At 41.4% G+C, this 21,096-nt stretch overlaps 2 protein-coding genes and 1 long non-coding RNA gene across 5 annotated transcripts in view; 1 reads left to right on the top strand and 2 right to left on the bottom strand.

Moving 5' to 3' along the window:
* Window positions 1-2,782, bottom strand: part of LOC134217389 (calmodulin-lysine N-methyltransferase) — a 65,462-nt gene extending 62,680 nt beyond the window's left edge. The window contains exon 1 of the mRNA XM_062696137.1: window positions 2,652-2,782. The gene's annotated coding sequence lies outside the window, so the exon portion shown is untranslated. The remainder of the gene's footprint in view (window positions 1-2,651) is intronic.
* Window positions 1-21,096, bottom strand: part of LOC134213202 (uncharacterized) — a 327,428-nt gene that overhangs the window by 64,637 nt on the left and 241,695 nt on the right. The window lies entirely within an intron of this gene.
* Window positions 3,317-19,474, top strand: LOC134213197 (CKLF-like MARVEL transmembrane domain-containing protein 4). Of its 3 annotated transcripts, none has more exons than XM_062691908.1 (3): window positions 3,317-3,667; window positions 4,175-4,597; window positions 18,836-19,474. In XM_062691908.1, exons 2-3 carry the CDS (start codon window positions 4,211-4,213, stop codon window positions 18,980-18,982), a joined length of 534 nt encoding a protein of 177 aa, XP_062547892.1. In that variant the 5' UTR covers window positions 3,317-3,667; window positions 4,175-4,210; the 3' UTR covers window positions 18,983-19,474. The 3 variants fall into 3 exon arrangements, with proteins under 3 accessions (XP_062547892.1, XP_062547894.1, XP_062547893.1); XM_062691910.1 differs by lacking the exon at window positions 3,317-3,667 and adding an exon at window positions 3,710-3,925; XM_062691909.1 differs by lacking the exon at window positions 3,317-3,667 and adding an exon at window positions 3,932-4,082.

Here is a 21,096-nt window from a genome sequence, read left to right as displayed (position 1 = left end):
TTCATAAGAAGGTTCCCGTTACTCCCGTCCTTACTCCTTACACATGTCGGGCTGTGGCATGTGGACTTACGTGAGCGGTTTACCTTCTCATAGAACTTTCGTGCCTTATTAATGCGGTACAGTTGCCGTTTCTTCGCGGTCTCGATCTACCTAATAGGGCTTTTCCTCCCGGAAAATCGAGTTTTATTTTGTCCATGTCCGTTTATATCTTTTAAATACAGCGGTGCATTCAGGTGTCACTGTTTGCTATTAAAAATTGGCACGATCGGACATTGCATTTCGGAATCATTGAAAAATCATTGTTTTTTCCCAAGTCAAAAAAAATGTTTTTTTCAAAAATGGTGACAATGCAAAAACATGCAAAATGATCGAAAAAATGTGATCTATTCCCATAAAGAGCTTTTTTATCCTTTCTAATGTACCTTTTTCAATATATTTTATAATGCTTGAGAAAGACACCATCACTGCTAGGTGGATTAATCTGGGTTTTTTATTTATAAAAGTGTACGAAGATTTTGAAGTTCCAACAGTGCCATACATCAGTTTATTTCAACTGAATTCAAAAGTATTCAACTGACGTTTTTTTGTTGTTGTAACAACGGCGTCATCCGTAGAGCCATTTGTACGTGAATTCCAAAAAGAATAACCAATGGCATAATTTATATTTGAGAAACTATCCGACCATGTCCAAAGTACAATGAAAAGAGGCAATGGAACCAGAAGTCTAGATGTCTTCTAGATATTGATGATGGAAAGCAACACCTATTTTTCGGAAGGTTTCTGAGACCATGGAGAAATAGCTAATAGCACTCCGTTGCAGCTTGTTTGGATTCCTAATGAAAATGCTTGATCGATATTCTGTTGAAAGCGTTGAAAGTGACTCAAGTTTTGTCTGAAGACTTTTGTCGACCATAGTCGAGTGTAGGCAATTATGTTTAATTTCAGGCAGACAACTTTCTCTGGTCATTCGTTAGTAACATTTTGATTATATCGTATGGTACTGGTGCTATCACGCTAGACTGGAGAACTGTTTTAGATCAATGAACACTGAACAGTGTTTAGTCCTAAATCAGCATAAGGATTAAGAATAGATTGACATCTCATCTCATCGCAAAACAGAGAAATACAGAACCAATCTTGTCGCTTGTTTTTGCTAACATGCGTGCTCACTGCTGAAGAAATCACAAAAATAAATAACAAATCAAATAGGGTGGGTGTACCAATTGTCGCCATACATAAGAACAACTATTTTTTAAAAAAATAAGTAAAAGGCATGTGGGTGGACTTTATATATCAAGCGAAAGGTTTTTTTCCTGCTCCTTAGAACAGCTGTGAAAACCACAATAAAATTTGTTATTGTCCTCAAAACTGAATAATTTATAAAAGGAACGCATGCATCAGTTGTGGCACTATTTTTAATTTTGGTTCCTTATTTGGCAAATCCCATTGTTTTCTTATGGGACTGGCCAAATAGGGACCACTAGTGCCACAACTGGTGCAAAGGACGTCAAAAATTAAGCAAAATAATTTTTACAATTATGCTTTGCTTGTTTTGGAGGAAATCAAAGGTGTTATCGTATCATATAAATATGCTTTATCGATATGAACTTGGTTTGCGGTGATTTGATTGGCCATTTGGTATATAAAGCACTAGTGCGACAACTGGTGCTATAGCCACAACTGGTACATCTAGCCTACCATTTAATTGATTTGTTTTCGATGGGATGGAAATGGAAGCTATGGGATGAAGTGCCGAACCGTTCCCCTACGATGCCATAAAAAGATCAGGTTTTGTAACAATAGGTGAAATAAACAAATCAATTCACTACACACCTGGTTAAGGTACAATAAGTCTCAAGCACTGAACATAGAATGAGAAAATAATTGAAGATAAAGAAAGAAGCAATGAATGACATAAAAGTATTGAAGATGGCAGGAGCTAAAATATTGATAGTCGCAAAACGTAATGCAGCGCGTATAAAAAAATAAGCCTTTTCCGTCTAACTTTTGTGCGCTCAATACATTATTTAATTCATTTAAGGTCAACTTTCTATTTTCAAAATAAATATCAAAGAATCGATAACGAGAAAAGCAGAACAGATAATAAAACGAGATGAAATTTTTGACGAGAGAGGAACTTTTTAAAATACACTATGATCAAATAAGATTTTTTTCTAAGTTTGAATATATATTTTTATTTTAAATTTTAAAGTCGTGAAAATGCGGGAATTTTAAAAAGGGAATAAAGTGGTCACCCTGTCATCTGCAAGAAAACAGACTTTTTTCGTTAATTTTAATTGCGTTGCGTTAGTAAAGGAGTATTTCGTAGATTGTATAACTTTTTTCGTTAATTTTAATTCTTCTTTGATACTTGTTTTTCATGTTGAGAAACCAGACTGTGGAAATCTACAAAGGTTCGTCCACGTGTCCGTATATTAATAAAACTTAATTAGAATAAAGTCCTTGCTGAAACCAATCTAAACAACTTAAACGTCTAGCTAGAAACTAAAAACGAAACGGCAAGAGATTGAAAATCTAAAGATTTTCTGCTGCCTCATTTAGATTCACACTTTCAATTTCAATTCGTTGAAATAACAAAAATATGGCTATTTTGAGAACATCGATTTAATTGTCATGGAATAATTACATACATACGTTGAATAACAGCACATATATAACACATTCAACATCAATATGAAATGTGTATAAGGGAAGTAAAGGACACTGGTTTTCTAGTAACTGTTAGCTTTCTGGTTGTTTAAGTTTTAGTTTTGGATTTTATCCTGTAATGTGCGACAACAGGTTTTTATAATGTTAATAAGTTTTAACGGAAAAAATATTTTAAGCTCTTTTTAGTGGAATGTATTCAACCGTCTAAGACGAGTATAGTACTCTGCATTCCTTTTTTAGCAGCACGTGTTTTTTCAAAAAACGGTTCATGAACTCTACTTCGACGCAAGAAACTTTCACAAGTCGTTAATCATATCAGAAAGATGGGTAACTGGGTAGTAAAGAAAAGTAAGCAACTGACCACTTCAGATACAGTCCAAAAACAAGTTGCTTGCAAGCAAGACGAAACAAAACTCCCACCAGACTGACACTTTTCCATCGATCGCTACGTTCGTTACACCATGTTTCGTCGATCGCTTGCAATATTCCAAACCAACCAACACGAACCTCGTCACTCACCCACACTCTTGGCGGGCGATTTCACATGCGAGCACGTGCAGCTTGTGCAACCACTATCACTGCATTTAATTCGATTGTTATGTGGGTATGCTGGGGTGTAGCTCACACACGGTTCCGAATCTACGACTTCCATCCGATAAACAGTGAGCTGCGAAGTTATGATTATAACAGCGCGAATACGCCTCCAAAACCACCATTCGCGCGCTGTTGAAGTGTTGGTGGCGATTATTCAAAATACACTCTGTTGCCCACTATTTTGATGGTTTCGCTATCTGTCTCTCATTTTCACGTTCCTATAGTCGCTAGCATACAAACTACACAAATTAAGTAGATTGTATTGGCTTTTCCTTCAACCTCATCAGAAGAAATATTATAGTTGGGAAACGGGAGAAGTGTCAAGTTGTAGTCTACCTCCAAGTGTTCTTAGAATATCGAGACATTGCATTCCGAGGCATTCGAGTCATCATTATCTAGTCTGGTGAGTGTTGAAACTTTGATCATCCAGCTTTGACTAATGATTACGCATATAAATTCCAATTAAGTAATGTGCAACACCACTCCTAAAAAGCTCTTGCAGACAGCTGCTTTCTTCCATGAGTGAACTGTGTATTCGTTCAGAAAAACAATCTTAAACCAAATGAAATAACCTTGGTTGGACCATATTGATATGTGAAATTGAGAAGAATTTGAGTCATCTTTATTATTGCGCCATATGAATGTGTAGGAGAGAATCATCGTGCGTTGTCGTCGCGCTGTGAAGCACGACTTTGTTGATTTCAATGAAACGTCTTTGAATAATTATTCTTGATCTACTTGACCGTGTTTGAATGTTGATATCGATTTTTTGTCATCTCGTTCAGTGCAATCAAATTTCTCACTTATTCGTTTTGTTAGTTAGTAACTAAGTATACATCACTATATATGTTCATCAATATCAGTTTGAATACACAGTGGTTACGATTTTAATTTGTTTCGTTCGTTTCAGTGACACCCACCTCCCTCCAAAAACAAACGACATACCATGACTGACTTCAGGCAAACAGCAACCGTCACACAGACGACGACCGTAACGCAACCGTACATCCGCTACGATCCGGAGTACGCCCGGTCGGTTCCCGGAATCATCAAAATCGTCTGCATGGTGCTGAATCTGATCGGATTCATATGCATCGAAGTGTCATATTTTAGTTATCTTTCGCGAGGAACGTTCTTCAACACAGTAGCGATGCTGGGATTCTGGTTCAGCGGTATCATGCTTGTGTTTTATCTGTTTCATGTGTGCGAAAAGTTCCACAAAATACCGTGGCTCAAGATAGAGATGTACTTCTGTGCAGCGTGGACGCTGCTTTATATGCTGGCCGCGTCGTTAGCAGCAGCGACCAATGTCGAGGTGTATCATGCAGCGGCGGTATGTATCAATCCAATCGTATCACTGTCGATAATATAAGGAACATATGGTACGCTAGATTCGATATTTGGTGCCGATTTTAACTGAGATGTTCAGTCCATGCTATAATCAAACAATGGTTTCTAATTTCTTCGGTTTTCTAACTTAGAAACGAAAATAAGAATCAGTTAATAGGGGCAGTAGGGGCAATATGAACATATGGGGCAATATGAGCCACCCTCATTTTGAGCTTATTGACAAGTTTTATCATGTAAAAGTTATATGATCTTTAAGAGAATGCTCCACATATGCCTCAACGTGGAAACCGCATTAAAATTCAATTCGAACATGGAAATACACTTGAAAATGTCAATTTTTGCTGCAAAGTCAAAATTATTATAAGATTTGAAGATTATAAATAAGGTTTTGCCTCAAAACTAATTAAAATACAGGTCATCAGACGAACAAGTTTCAATTTTAGTTGCCGAATATAAGAATGTTATCATCTATGTTAGATTCATTACGGATAAATTACAACACCGAATTACTGCGATCGAACAGAAAAAAATACTATTGACCAATTGAAATGTGGCTGTTTAAACGATGAAGAGTGGCAAATCGGTTCGGTCCTATGGTGGGCGGTTTATTAATTTTATTTGGTACTAGTTGACCCGGCAGACGTTGTCCTGCATAGTAGGCGAAAATGCGCGTTCTGAACCACTCAAGCGAAATTCCTATACAAATCTTAATTTTAGTTTTCTCATCCTTACTCGTAATTTTTACATGAGGAAATATCATATAAACCCGTCGGAAACTGTAACGAACATATCTGCTGAAGTAATGAAGAAAATCCATCCAGCCTTTTTCTAGTTATGCGGATACGAACACAGACCATTTCATTTTTATTATATAGAAGAAGATAGTCGACCCGGCAGACGTTGTCCTGCATAGTAGGCGAAATTGCTGTTGTGAACTGCCGAAGCTAATTTTCCATACGAATCCTCATTTTAGTTTTCACGATATACTCAACCCTACTAATGGTTTTCGCACGAGCAAATATCATATAAACCCGTCGGAAACTATAATGAACGTTTCAGCTGAAGGAATGAAGAAAATCCATCCAGCCGTTTTCGAGTTATGCGGATACGAACACAGACCATTATATAGATAGAAGAAGATGGAATACTCTAAACTGTTGTAGGCATATCATATTCTTCCATATTACGACACTTTTCTCTCCCAAAAAAAACGTTTTGGTTGGATGGCCCATACTGCCTCACATGGTGGCTCATATTGCCCCGTATAGTGGGGAACACACATTGAAATCAATACATTTTCAAAATGGCATTCCAACAATTTTCAAACGCATTTTTTATCATTCATTGACGTAATATGAAAGGTAACACTCCCTAGTATAAGTCAACTACATTTGAATGGTGATTTTTTGAGCTTTTTAGCGCTTTTTGGAACGATTTCCTTAGGTGGACCATATTGCCCCGATCACCCCCAAATGAATACCAGATGGCTGTATCCCAGTTGTGGAGTATACGACACCAATAAGGAAGAATGTGCTTTGGTAGGGTATCATAGGTACCTTATGTCCAGAAGAAAGAAAAAGAAGTCTACAGTCTACAATATATTGTGAATGAAAGAATGTGCAGGTTGAGGATCAAAGGCCGGTTCTTCAACTTAAGCATAATCAACGTCCATAGCCCACACTCCGGAAGCACTGATGATGATAAGGACGCATTCTACGCGCAGCTGGAACGTAAATACCACAGCTGCCCCCAAGAGGAGGAGTTTAGACCGACTATTGGGAAGTTCAGCGCTCATCGGCTGACGAACGAAAACAGCCTTTACGACTAATTGATTTCGCCGCCTCCAAGAATATGGTCATTCGCAGCACCTACTTCCAGCACAGCCTCCCGTATCGGTACACCTGGAGATTACCACTGCAGACAGAATCACAAATCGACCACGTTCTGATTGATGGACGGCACTTCTCCGACATTATCGACGTCAGGACATATCGTGGCGCTAACATCGACTCTGACCACTATCTGGTGATGGTGAAACTGCGACTGCAAAACTATCCGTCATCAACAATGTTCGGTACCGACGACCGCCGCGGTACGACCTAGAGCGACTGAAGCAACGCGCAGTATCTCAAGGCAGCGTTGCTGGAGGAGGGTGAGCTCGATGGGGTCCCTCTTGAGGACTGCTGGAATACAGTCAAAGCAGCCATTAACGACGCAGCGGAGAACAACGTCGGGTATACGGGACGAAGTCGACGGAACGATTGGTTCGAGTGCAGACAAATTCTGGAGGAGAAGGACACAGCGCGGGCGATCGCGCTGCAGCAAGGTACCCGGCAGAATGTGGAACGTTATAGACGGAAGCGGAGAAAGCAGGCCCGCCTTTTTCAGGAGAAGAAACGCCGCCTGGAAGAAGTGGAGTGCGAGTAGATGGAACAGCTGTACCGTAAGAAACACGCAAGTTCTACTAGAAGCTCAACGCATCCCGCAAAGGCTTCGTGCCACGAGCCGAAATGTGCAGGGATAAATATGGGAGCATCTTGGCCATGGAAGCCAACCAGCCCCCACCTCGAGCCCCCACCAACAGCTAAAGACCAATAAAGCAGCTGGTAATGATGGTATCGGAGCTGAGCTCATCAAGATGGGCCCGGAAAAGCTAGCCACTTGCCTGCACAAACTGATAGTCAGAATCTGGGAAACTGAACAACTACCGGAGGAGTGGAAGGAAGGGGTAATATGCCCCATCTACAAGAAAGGCGACAAGCTGGAGTGTGAGAACTTTCGAGCGATCAACATCCTTAATGCCGCCTACAAAGCGATATCCCAGACCATCTTCCGTCGTCTGTCACCATTAGTGAATGAGTTCGTGGGAAGTTATCAAGCCGGCTTCGTTGACGGCCGCTCGACAACGGACCAGATCTTTACTGTACGGCAAATCCTTCAAAAATGCCGTGAATACCAGGTCCCGACGCATCATCTGTTCGTTGATTTCAAGGCGGCATACGACAGTATAGACCGCGTAGAGCTATGGAAAATCATGGACGAGAACAGCTTCCCTGGGAAGCTTACCAGACTGATCAAAGCAACGGTGGATGGTGTGCAAAACTATGTGAAGATTTCGGGCGAACACTGCAGTTTGTTCGAATCGCGCCGGGGACTAAGACAAGGGTATGGACTTTCGTGCCTGTTGTTCAACATTGCGCTAGAAGGTGTCATGCGGAGAGCCGGGTGTAACAACCGGGTTACGATTTTCAACATGTACATGCTTGTGGGCGGAACCGAGCGCGACAGGGCCCGCCTGGGAAGCAGTGTTACGATAGACGGGGATACCTTCGAGGTGGTCGAGGAATTCGTCTACTTTGGATCCTTGCTAACGGCTGATAACAATGTTAGTCGTGAAATACGAAGGTGCATCATCTGTGGAAGTCGGGCCTACTACTCCAGAAGAAACTGCGGTCAAAAAAGATTCGCCACCGCACCAAATGTGTCATGTACAAGACGCTAATAAGACCGGTCGTCCTCCACGGACATGAAACATGAACAATGCTCGAGGAGGACTTACAAGCACTCGGAGTATTCGACCGACGGGTGCTTAGGACCATCTTTGGCGGTATGCAAGAAGACGGTGTGTGGCGGCAAAGAATGAACCACGAGCTCGCTCAGCTCTACGGCGAACCCAGTATCCAGAAGGTAGCTAAAGCCGAAAGAGTACGATGGGCAGGACATATTGCAAGAATGCCGGATAGCAACCCTGCAAAAATGGTGTTCGCCTCCAATCCGGCAGGTACGAGACGGTGTGGAGCGCAGCGAGCGAGATGGGCAGACCAGGTGCAAAACGACTTAGCGAGCGTGGGGCGTATTCGAGGATGGAGAGATGCGGCCTCGAACCGTGTATTGTGGCGCCAAATTGTTGATTCAGTGTTATCTGTTTAGATGTAGACTAAATAAATGGATGAAGACTGTCAGAGCAATCAATTACTCATTTTCATTCCCGACGGTTGGAGAATATTTATTTATCCGTATTTATCATGTCTAGAGCAAAATAGATAACATTTTTTCTATATTTTTTCCTTTTTAGAAAAACAAATATTTTATAATAGTTTCTAGGGATGTCGTAAAATCTCGATTAATCGATTAGTAACTTAACGATTACTCTCGATTCTTGACGATCATTGAATCGATTCATCGTTGAGTAGTAATCGATTCAAAATTAATTGATTATCACAATGATTAATCGATTAATCGAAGTAATCGATTAATTTACGACATGTCTAGTCGAGGTTCAGTCAAGCCACACCAAGCGGCTTTTTGATTGATTTACGGTATTTTGTTCGCAAAAATAAAACGTACCGTAATGTGCCCTAATTTCGCGCGCGTCCTAACTTCGCGCATTACAAAATCATTTATTTTTTTCAATTTTTAGGTAGGGGTAATGACGGCTTTGGCAGGTTTTGTTCTATTATTGGCAAGGGGGTTTTTTATGACTGATTATGCTCAAATTTGGCCCAAACATTCTTTGCATACCAAAGAATATTGTGGCCAAATTTCATAAAATTCGGTCGACAAAAATCCCCCTGCCAATAATAGAACAAAACCTGCCAAAGCCGTCTGTTCCCCTATCAGTCAAAATTGAAAAATCTGGAGGATTACAAACTATCATTGTTGTTAAATGTTTTTCATGAAAGAATTTGAAAAACAAACTTGGTTTAGTACACCAAATAAATTTATTTCAATTTGGTCCTCCTATCGACCGCCATATTTGCTTGTGCTTAGCACAGAGGCGAATAACATGACCCAAGTAAACAAATGATTTTACTGTACAAAAGCGGCTACTTTTTGGAAATATTTGTATCCATTATGCTCTGTTGGATATGTTTATTCGTCATTACCATTGAATTTGTGAAATTTTATGTATTTTTTGTTTATTTAGACTTTCGCTTTGTGCGCGAAATTAGGCATATGAGAGTAATTAGGGAGCCTAATTTCGTTTATTGTTGTTGCGTAGTTTCATTTGCAACATTCTAATGAAACAAAAGTTATATATATAGGCACATGACAGTTTTACACTGAATAGAACCCGAAGAGTTCAATCCCACCGACATCGACTAATGTTGACTTGGAAAATCTTATAGATTAGTGCCTGCAATAGCTATCGAATCCGATGTGTAAAATGATGCTAAACTTGAGTCGAGGATAAAACTACAGCAGCTTTTTCGATAATGTATATAATATTGAAGATGTCTTATGCAACGTACACACCAGTCAAGCAGTTTGACGAATATTGACTCCGCCCCCAAGAAAACGCTTCGGTTGCTGCTTTGTTTGAACGTGTATGAAGTTGTTCGAACAACCATTTGACAGTTGGCGGCTCGGTTGGAAAAAATTAAAACGGTTTGATTTTGGTTTGAGTTGTCGGGGGTGGAGTCAAGGTTCGCCGAACATGTTTGAGCATTTGTAGTGAAGTTGCACAAACCCCCATATACTTTCTGATGGTTGGTGCTCAAGTTGGGGTTTCGGTCGTTCGAGTGTGATATTGTTGGTCGAATAAATTGATTGTTCGTGCCGCTGTTCGTAAAACTTGATGAATGTTTGAATAAACGAGAGGTGGAGTCAATGTTGATCAAACTGCTTGACCGTGTGTACGTTCCATAATGCAATTATGCAACGTACACACCAGTCAAGCAGTTTGACGAATATTGACTCCGCCCCCAAGAAAACGCTTCGGTTGCTGCTTTGTTTGAACGTGTATGAAGTTGTTCGAACAACCATTTGACAGTTGGCGGCTCGGTTGGAAAAAATTGAAACGGTTTGATTTTGGTTTGAGTTGTCGGGAGTGGAGTCAAGGTTCGCCGAACATGTTTGAGCATTTGAAGTGAAGTTGCACAAACCCCCATATATTTTTTGATGGTTAATGCTCAAGTTGGCGCTTCGGTCGTTCGTGTGCCATATTGTTGGTCGAATAAATTGATTGTTCGTGTCGCTGTTGGTAAAACTTGATGGATGTTTGAATAAACGAGAGGTGGAGTCAATGTTAGTCAAACTGCTTGACCGTGTGTACGTTCCATTATATAAAACACATATTTGAAGATGTCCTATGTAAGAGATAGCGGAATTTAAGACTTTCATACATGATGTCTCTAAAATTATAATTTTTTTTGAATACACCAGTTAAACATTGCTCATACAATGCCTTTTTTTTCCTAAAATATGGTTTATATTTCCGAAGAAAACGATATATTAGAAATTATGACTTGTGTCAACTAAAATTCATGAAGTAAAACCTAAGCAAAGCTCCAGAGGGTCGAAATATAGGGGCATACCATTTCGACTAAAGAATGGGTCACTGACGGCTGTCTGATACCGTTATCTGCATATTTTGAACAATGGATGCATGTTTCTATTGGTCAATTGATTATATTTCATCAAACCAATAACGATATTCAATTCCAAACATGAGCGAAGTTAGGGACATTTTTGCGCGAAATAAGGAACTATCCTATTTTCATGCGCGAAATAAGGAGCATACAACGGTTTCAGATTCATACCGCAATTTGTTTCAATAGCAGGAAAGTTTGCAAGTAACATTTTTTTGAGAACCTAGAATCCTTCTACTACGTGATGCAGTAGCAAATGTTCCCAAATGACCACTACATGTTTATCAATGAACGTTTTAACTTTGTCAGATCTTAAGTGCGCGAAATTAGGGTGCTTCATGGTAAATCATTTCAATCGATTCATTCGTACATTTGTTGAAAGATATCAACTGTTATGAGGTTGAAGGATATTATTATTATTTATTTATTCAGACTAAGGCCGAAGTGGCCTATGCGGTATATAAGAGTCTTCTCCATTCGGCTCGGTCCATGGCTACACGTCGCCAACCACGCAGTCTACGGAGGGTCCGCTAGTCATTTTCCACCTAATCGATCCACCTTGCCCGCTGAGCACCTCGCCTTCTTGTGCCCGTCGGATCGTTGTCGAGATCCATTTTCACCGGGTTACTGCCCGACACTCTGGCTACGTGCCCGGCCCACCGCAGTCGTCAGCAGCTCATGCAACTCGTGGTTCATTCGTCTCCTCCACGTACCGTCCGCCATCTGCACCCCACCATAGATAGTACGCAGCACTTTCCTTTCGAAAACTCCAAGTACGCGTTGGTTCTCCACGAGCATCATCCAGGTCTCGTGTCCGTAGAGGACTACCGGTCTAATGAGCGTTTTGTAGATTGTCAGTTTGGTACGGCGGCGAACTGTATTCGATCGCTCCATCTTGCGGAGTCCAAAGTACGTACGATTCGTCACCAGTGAGCCCAAGTACACAAATTCTTCTACCACCTCGATTTCGAGGTTGAAGGATATCCGATACGATTTGTGGACAATTGAATCAACTGACCGAAAGTTTGGGTAGAAAAATTAGTAAATTTTTTGTTGGCGCTTAATGCGATTGGATCTTCTGAGCAAAGATATTGTGCCTTGCAACATAATAACAACTTTTGTGATCATTTTCCAAGGCTCTCATAGATGTGAAGTGTGAACAATTTCTCCGCAGTACAAAAAGCACGTGCTATCCAAGCCAAGGGGCTGCGAAATGGTGTTGACATCCGGGAAGGGGCGCCTAACATAGCTCTGGTCCTCACAAGTTCCAATACTCACGCTTCCACGGGTCTTCCGATGACAATTGACCGCCAGCTAAGGGTTGCGTACTTAGCTGGTAGTGCAGCCTGGGCACTGTTGTCCTTCTGACATCAGCTAGAGTGAGAGGGTGCGTACTGTGGGGTCTGCCTAGGATGTGGTGGGGTTTGACAGTGGGCTCTGTTGAACTTCTATAAAAAGCTGCATGTGTCCCCAAGCAGGCCCTATCAAAGCGACCGTGTGCCGCTCAAAGCGCACTAGCCTAGTCCTGGTGTTGGGTGGGATAATAAACAAATTTGACCCGACTGATCGAGCGTCTGTCCACCAAGGAGGTGCGGCTCCAACAGCGTCTGTTCTGGCATCCAGCGGATGAGTATGAAATGCTATTCCCCGGAAGCTATACCTAAGATGGCAGCCCCATCCCGGTGGATAGGGAACCTTGGGCCAACAATAGGGTGTCCCAAAAAAAATCGATGTTCGAAAAGTCATGGTGCTCAACCCTGAAATGAAAGATATACCTGTCTGGATAATTTTTGTAGAACAAACCGAATTTCTAAAAAATCGTTTAGAGGTCGCGCCAGATCGATTTTTGAAAAATTAGCTTTTATTAGGTAAAAAATCAAATATTGGGTCCTTTCACAAGTTTTTCAGGGTCACCCATTCGTTTTATATTTTTTATTTTTCTGTGGATCTTTGCCCTTATCCTCCATGAATTAGTTTTCGTATTGTGCGTTTTACAGTCTGCAGAACATTTTAAATATCGAAAATACACATTTTTTGACGAATTTTCGCAGTTACTTCATCCTAACACAAAAATATTTTTTCTCGTTTGGAAAAACTTAGATACTACAAAGAGTTATTTATAACGAGTATTTTCATAAAAAATATCCAAGAAATGTTGTTCTGGGGCTGAGATATTGCAGTTTTAGTAAATAGTCAAAAGTGTACAAATTCGATACTTTTTCTTTACATGTTATAATTTCATCAAGATTGCACCAATATTTTAATTTAAATTAAAAAAAAATCAAAAGCAAATAAATGGGAATATTTTTTAGGTAACATAGCTTTTCTTTCAGATGGAGTTGGTTACCTGAATTACAGGATTTGGTCGGAGTATATGGATGGAGCCAGTTATAAAATGATATCACACCCAACAGTTAATATGTAGCAATATACAAGTAATCAGGTTTACTATGATCTCTTTATTAGTTTTGATTCAATCATAGGATGCTTTTCACGGCATACAAAAAACAAAGCAGGCTCAGCACGTATGTAAACATTTAGTTTGAACGTAAACATGTGTCGTCACTACTATCTTCGCACAAGCTGAACTGAGACGATCCTCTACGGTCTCAGCATGCTTACTTTTGTACTCTAACATGTGGCTTTAAAATATGCGTCACTCTTGATGTGTCATTTTTACGTTTTTACTTTACGTTTATTCCGTTTTTTTTTTTCAATATCTCAAGTGAACTCATGGAAAAACTATCGATCTGATACGACGAAACAAATTGTTTGACTGTCATATGACATATCAAAAGCACCACGGTATACCGACAACAAGGTAGGCTCGTAAGAAAAGTGACACTTCAAGAGTGACGCAAATTTTAACGCGACATATTAGAGTACAAAAGTAAGCATGCTGAGACCGTAGAGCATCGTCTCAGTTCAGCTTGTGCGAAGATAGTAGTGACGACACATGTTCAAACATTCAAACTGAATGTTTACATACGTGCTGAGCCTGCCTTGTTTTTTGTATGCCGTGAAAAGCATCCTATGATTGAATCAAAACTAATAAAGAGATCATAGTAAACCTGATTACTTGTATATTGCTACATATTAACTGTTGGGTGTGATATCATTTTATAACTGGCTCCATCCATATACTCCGACCAAATCCTGTAATTCAGGTAACCAACTCCATCCGAAAGAAAAGCTATGTTACCTAGAAAATATTCCCATTTATTTGCTTTTGATTTTTTTTTAAATTTAAATTAAAATATTGGTGCAATCTTGATGAAATTATAACATGTAAAGAAAAAGTATCGAATTTGTACACTTTTTGACTATTTACTAAAACTGCAATATCTCAGCTCCAGAACAACATTTCTTGGATATTTTTTTATGAAAATACTCGTTATAAATAACTCTTTGTAGTATCTAAGTTTTTCAAACGAGAAAAAAATATTTTTTGTGTTAGGATGAAGTAACTGTGAAAATTCGTCAAAAAATGTGTATTTTTCGATATTTAAAATGTTCTGCAGACTGTAAAACGCACAATACGAAAAACTAATTCATGGAGGATAAGGGCAAAGATCCACAGAAAATAAAAAATATAAAACGAATGGGTGACCCTGAAAAAAATTGTGAAAGGACCCAATATTTGATTTTTACCTAAAAGCTTATTTTTCAAAAATCGATCTGGCGCGACCTCTAAACGATTTTTTAGAAATTCGGTTTGTTCTACAAAAATTATCCAGACAGGTATATCTTTCATTTCAGGGTTGAGCACCATGACTTTTCGAACATCGATTTTTTTTTTGGGACACCCTAGCCAACAACCTACTGTTCCCGAAACATCAATTTGTTCGAGAATCCGATAATGAAAGAATACGGACTGATTTTACGGCGACGACTCTTAGCGCGAAACAACGGACACGAATAGGAACATGGAACGTTTTAACCCTAGCCCAGCAGGGTAAATTGGCACAACTTGCCAATGAGGCACGCCGCATGAAGCTTGAGATCCTGGGGCTGAGTGAAGTCCGTTGTCCTAACTTTGGAGAACACAGAACGCCGTCGGGACAAGTTCTGCTATACTCTGGTTTACGAGGTGAACACGCTCCCCGGCATCGCGGAGTTGGCTTCCTACTAAGCGCTCAGGCACACTCTGCGCTTATGAAGTGGGAACCTATAAGTGAAAGGATAATCGTTGCCAGATTTAGAACACGGGTCCGAAACCTTACTATAATCCAATGTTATGCGCCAACCGATGCTGCCGATCTGCAAGACAAAGAGAACTTCTACAGTCAACTCAATGCCGTCGTAGATAGAATTCCGAAGGGTGATATCAAGATCTGTTTGGGCGACTTCAATGCGAAGATCGGATCCGACAACTCGAACCATGAGCGCATTATGGGACGCCATGGTCTCGGAGAAATGAGCGAAAACGGAGAGCTGTTCGCAGAATTTTGCGGTAATAACGACATGGTGATCGGGGGATCGCTCTTCCCTCATCGACCGGTTCACAAGGTCACGTGGGTCTCCCGTGACGGCTTTACAGAAAACCAAATCGACCACATCTGCATCAGCCGAAAATGGAAACGGAGCCTTCTTGATGTACGGAATAAACGTAGTGCCGATATCGCGTCTGATCATCACCTCCTCATCGGCGAAATACGCCTGCGCATTGCGCGGATTCGTCGGCAGGAGGAAAGAGTTGGACGACGATTCAACACACGCCGACTGGAAGATGACACGGTGAAACGGTCCTTCGTTGAAGAACTGGAGACGCGTGCTGCAGATATTCCGGAAGGTGGCAGCGTGGAAGACCAATGGACCGCCATCAAGAATGCCTTCATCGCCACCAGCGAGAACAATCTGGGCGAACTACGCACCCAGAGAAAACAATGGATCACCGATGAGACCTGGAGGAAGATAGAGGAGCGAAGAGAAGCCAAAGCCGCGATAGAGCGATCGAAAACCAGAGGAGCCAAAGTCTTAGCCCGTCAACGATACACGGCTCTTGAGAAGGAAGTAAAACGCTCATGTCGACGGGACAAGCGAGCGTGGGCAGACTCTCTGGCCGACGAAGGAGAGAGAGCCGCCGCAACCGGGGACATTCGCCTCCTCTACGATATCTCACGACGCTTAAGCGGGGCGAAGATGAATGCAACGATGCCTGTGAAAGACGCGAATGATCAGTTATTGACCGACACAACTGACCAGCTGAAACGCTGATCTGCCTAGGATCCGACGTATAACACGCGTCAATACTGAAGCTCCATCACTGCTAGAGATTCAAACAGCCATCCAAAGCATGAAATCGAATAAAGCCCCAGGGGTCGACCGCATATCAGCCGAGATGCTCAAAGCTGACCCCATGACATCCGCTCAACTACTGCATCGTTTATTTCGTAATATCTGGGACACCGCAACTTTCCCGGTCGACTGGATGCAAGGTATCTTAGTGAAGGTGCCCAAAAAGGGTGACCTGACTGTATGCGATAACTGGCGAGGCGTTATGTTGCTGTGTACCGTTCTCAAAGTTCTGTGCAAAATTATCCTAGCCCGGATTCAGGAGAAGATCGATGCGACTCTCCGGCGCCAGCAAGCCGGATTCCGTGCCGGAAGATCCTGTGTGGACCATATTGTCACGCTCCGCATCATTTTGGAGCAGGTCAACGAATTCCAAGAGTCCCTTTACTTGGTATTCATTGACTACGAAAAAGCTTTCGACCGTCTCAATCACGAGAATATGTGGGGCGCACTGAGACGCAAGGGGGTTCCTGAGAAAATCATCGGCCTCATCGAAGCACAGTACGAGGCCTTTTCGTGTAGAGTGCTGCACAATGGGGTCCTGTCCGACCCTATCCGGGTCGTAGCTGGTGTGAGGCAAGGATGTATTCTATCACCGTTACTGTTCCTCATCGTAATCGATGAGATTCTGGTAGATGCGATTGACCGTGAACCAAACCGCGGGCTGTTATGGCAGCCTATAACCATGGAGCACCTAAACGACTTCGAATTGGCGGATGACGTTGCACTACTCGCGCAACGGCGCTCTGATATGCAGAGTAAGCTCAACGACCTTGCCGATCGCTCCTCCTCGGCAGGTTTAGTCATCAACGTCAACAAAACCAAATCGTTGGATGTAAACACGGTGACTCCTTCCAGTTTCACAGTAGCCGGGCAACCAGTGGAGAATGTTGAAAGCTTCCAATATCTTGGTAGCCAAATGGCGTCAGACGGCGGTACCAAGATCGACATAGGCGCACGGATCAAGAAAGCAAGGGCTGCCTTTGCGAGTTTAAGAAATATCTGGAAAAACAGGCAGATAAGTGAACGCACCAAAATACGAATTTTCAACTCTAACGTGAAATCTGTGCTGTTATACGCTAGCGAAACATGGTGTGTATCAGTGGAGAACACTCAACGGCTGCCGGTGTTCATTAACAGATGCCTGCGGTATATAATTCGGGCCTGGTGGCCTCACAACTGGATCTCAAACAACGAGCTCCATCGTCGTTGTCACCAGAGGCCGATAGCAACAGAAATTCGGGATCGGAAGTGGGGCTGGGTCGGCCACACTCTACGTAGGGGCGGAAACGAAATCTGTAAGCAAGCATTAGACTGGAACCCAGCGGGACATCGCAGCAGAGGCAGACCCAGAGGCTCATGGCGGAGAAGCCTCAAAAAAGAAATAAAAGAAGTCGACCGAAATCTAACCTGGCAACAGGTTAAAGCGATAGCCGGGCATCGCTCAGGATGGAGATCTTTCAAGTCGGCCCTTTGCACCACCGGAGGTGTACAGGATCCATAAGTAAGTAAGTAAGTATCCAAGCCAAGTGGCGGCCAAATTTTAAAAAATATCGAAGTAGTTTTTTTTCTGGAGGTATGTTTTTCTTATCTAGCGCGTATTTTTCTTTGCGACCAAAAATGAGCGGAAGAGTAGATGTTTTTATCTGGGAGCTGCGGATTCGATCGATTCTAATTTTCAAGATATTTTGCTTGAAGCCCGAAAATTTCCTCTCAGTGTTCAATGTACACGCTACGATTTTCTCACATCGAATTATCATTAGGGAGCGTCCACAAATTACGTAACGCTTTGAGGGGGGAGGGGGGGTTGGCCAAAGTGTGACGATGCATACAAAATTTTCAGACGGTTCATACAAACAGTGTGACTAAGGGGGGGGGGGGTTGAAAATGCCCAATTTTCGCGTTACGTAATTAATGGATCTTCCCTTATGTTTATCTTTTTAAAAATAATTTCAAAGATTACGTCGATTTACTGCATTGCATAAATTATTGTGCCGATCGTAAATTTAAATCATGCTGTTCACTTATTAAAATTCCTCGATAGGTTTGAAATGACACCAAATAATTTAGTTTTGTTAGAAATGAACTATAATTAGTATGAGTTGATTTACACGTGTACTCTCTCGGCTGCGCTCAGAATGATCACAAACTCTCTCGATGCGATGGATACTTTTTGACAGCTTGCTTTGGAGATTTTTTGACAATCATTTCGACTCTATCCGCAGCTCCCAGGTTTTTATGAGCGGTACAGAGATATTGATCTCAGTTATCTTTCAGCTCAGTAAACAAAATTCAATGTTCGTCATAAAGAAACATTGTTTTTACAACTTATGTTGTAGCAACGCTTTGGCAACGTGAACAAAACCCGAACTATCAGGACCATCATCGAATGTTCAAATAATTATAACCGTTCCCCTATATCTTTCCAGAGCGCTCTTTGATTTGGGATAACATCTTTGCACAAGCAACAAAGATAATATCCTGTTTGCCAATCATCAACGTCATCAACTGAACCACTGAATATCATCCTAATCCAACTTTTTTCTGTTTTGCAGTTTTTCGGATTCTGTGCTATGGTTGCATACGGATACGATGCGTTTCTCAAGTACAAAGCTGTCAGCTCCGGGGAAATTGCGCAGGGTTCACGCACCGTCCAACAACAGCAGCAACAACAAACCGTGTCCACCGTAACAACCTACTGAACCATCCTTTTAGTATTTAAACCCGCCTTCAATATTTATAATCCTACCTAAATAATTAAGAACGGACTGTTATCACGCTAGTTTTTAACACCAAACTAAAGTCGCCCACAGAAAACTATTACGAAATGTGTTTGTAGTGAGCTATCGAAATTTGTTATTGACATGTTATACTCGTTGCATATTTAACGATGAATCACTTAATTATGATATTCAGTTTCTTTGAAAACACCTCAAGGAATCTCTTGGACAGCAGTTTGTTTCATACTAAGAACAATATCTAGAAACGAATTCTATAGTGTTCAATATCTGTGTTAAAGAATACCACAAAGCTGTACTAAGTACTAGATTTCATTAGCAGGATTTCAATACAAGAATTTGCCTCCGAATTCAGATTGAACGAGCTCTGAAAGCGGATAGTGTTGAACGCGTTGAAGTCTAAAAGAAGAGAAATAAACTGAAGAGTCTTTTCAGAAAGAGAGACCAAAAATGGAACTTATACTTTTCATTAAATATTTTCGAATCAAGATTTTTTATTGATAATGTTATGTACAGTGAATATATTTCTGTTATTTTATGACTGCCAAAAGGCAATTCTTTTCTGCCTGCTTGGTATCATAGGCGCGTAACTGTATTGATCGATTTCTCTTCATCGATTACTTTTTCCATTCATAACTCAACTGAATTTAAAAATTACATCCATGATTGTCGTTTCTGGTGCAACTATCTTTTATTGCCCCGAACCATGAAATCTAAGGTAAACTATTAAATTTCGCTACATTGATTAGAAGAAAACATCGAGGAAGAGAAATCGATCAATGCAGTTACGCCCCTATGATACTAACCGTGAGATATCATTCTCTATCCAGTATTGTATTATATTACACGGTTGTCTGGAAAAATAATATGAAAGCCATCTTGCGAAACAATAATTAATACTTAGTTGTTTGAAAAATAATTTATTCCGTGGAAATAATTGTCGGAAATACTTAAAAGTTAGTCATGCATCTCAGGTTATCAGGAGGACTAAGTTCGCGACAAGTGGGTTTAGTCTACGAGTAAAGTGGAATAAATCGCTTAAATGAAGGGTATTTTTGTTGAAATTAAAATGTCTCGAGAGATCGAACTCCCAAAATTGACTCCCCTTACATAACTCTAATCGTAAAACTGACTATACGTTTAATTTATGTGCCTATTCTAGAATTTACAATACATCATCAAATTTTCAACATCAACACTTTTAAAAATATTTAAGCCAAATGCGGAAGATACGAGTAAATACAACGGATTTGGCCCCTAATACCTACATGTGTAAAAAATGGCACTAGCTGCTCCGCGAAATTCACAAGATGATTCATTTCATTTATTTAGTTAACATCTAAACAGATAACACTGAATCAACAATTTGACGCCACAATGCACGGTTCGAGGCCGCATCTCTCCATCCTCGGATACGCCCCACGCTCGCCAAGTCGTTCTGCACCTGGTCTGCCCATCTCGCTCGCTGCGCTCCACACCGTCTCGTACCTGCCGGATCGGAAGCGAACACCATCTTTGCAGGGTTGCTGTCCGGCATTCTTGCAACATGTCCTGCCCATCGTACCCTTCCGGCTTTAGCTACCTTCTGGATACTGGGTTCGCCGTAGAGTTGGGCGAGCTCATTGTTCATTCTTCGCCGCCACACACCGTCTTCTTGCACACCGCTAAAGATGGTCCTAAGCACCCGTCTCTCGAATACTCCGAGTGCTTGCAAGTCCTCCTCGAGCATTGTCCATGTTTCATGTCCGTAGAGGACAACCGGTCTTATAAGCGTCTTGTACATGACACATTTGGTGCGGTGGCGAATCTTTTTCGACCGCAGTTTCTTCTGGAGCCCGTAGTAGGCCCGACTTCCACAGATGATGCGCCTTCTTATTTCACGACTAACGTTGTTGTCAGCCGTCAGCAAGGATCCGAGGTAGACGAATTCCTCGACCACCTCGAAGGTATCCCCGTCTATCGTAACACTGCTTCCCAGGCGGGCCCTGTCGCGCTCGGTTCCGCCCACAAGCATGTACTTTGTCTTTGACGCATTCACCACCAGTCCAACTTTTGTTGCTTCACGTTTCAGGCGGGTG

Source organism: Armigeres subalbatus, chromosome 2, assembly GCF_024139115.2.
Source record: "Armigeres subalbatus isolate Guangzhou_Male chromosome 2, GZ_Asu_2, whole genome shotgun sequence".
NCBI classification, from domain to species: domain Eukaryota; kingdom Metazoa; phylum Arthropoda; class Insecta; order Diptera; family Culicidae; genus Armigeres; species Armigeres subalbatus.
The sequence above is the reverse complement of the archived record's forward strand: the minus strand, read 5'-3'. Positions and strand labels throughout refer to the sequence as shown.

Excerpts from the sequence above, each read along its gene's own strand:
- LOC134213197 (XM_062691908.1), top strand. The coding sequence starts at position 4,211 with ATGACTGACTTCAGGCAAACAGCAACCGTCACACAGACGACGACCGTA. Across the intron at positions 4,598-18,835 it reads AGGTGTATCATGCAGCGGCG|TTTTTCGGATTCTGTGCTAT; the intron begins GTATGTATCAAT and ends TCTGTTTTGCAG.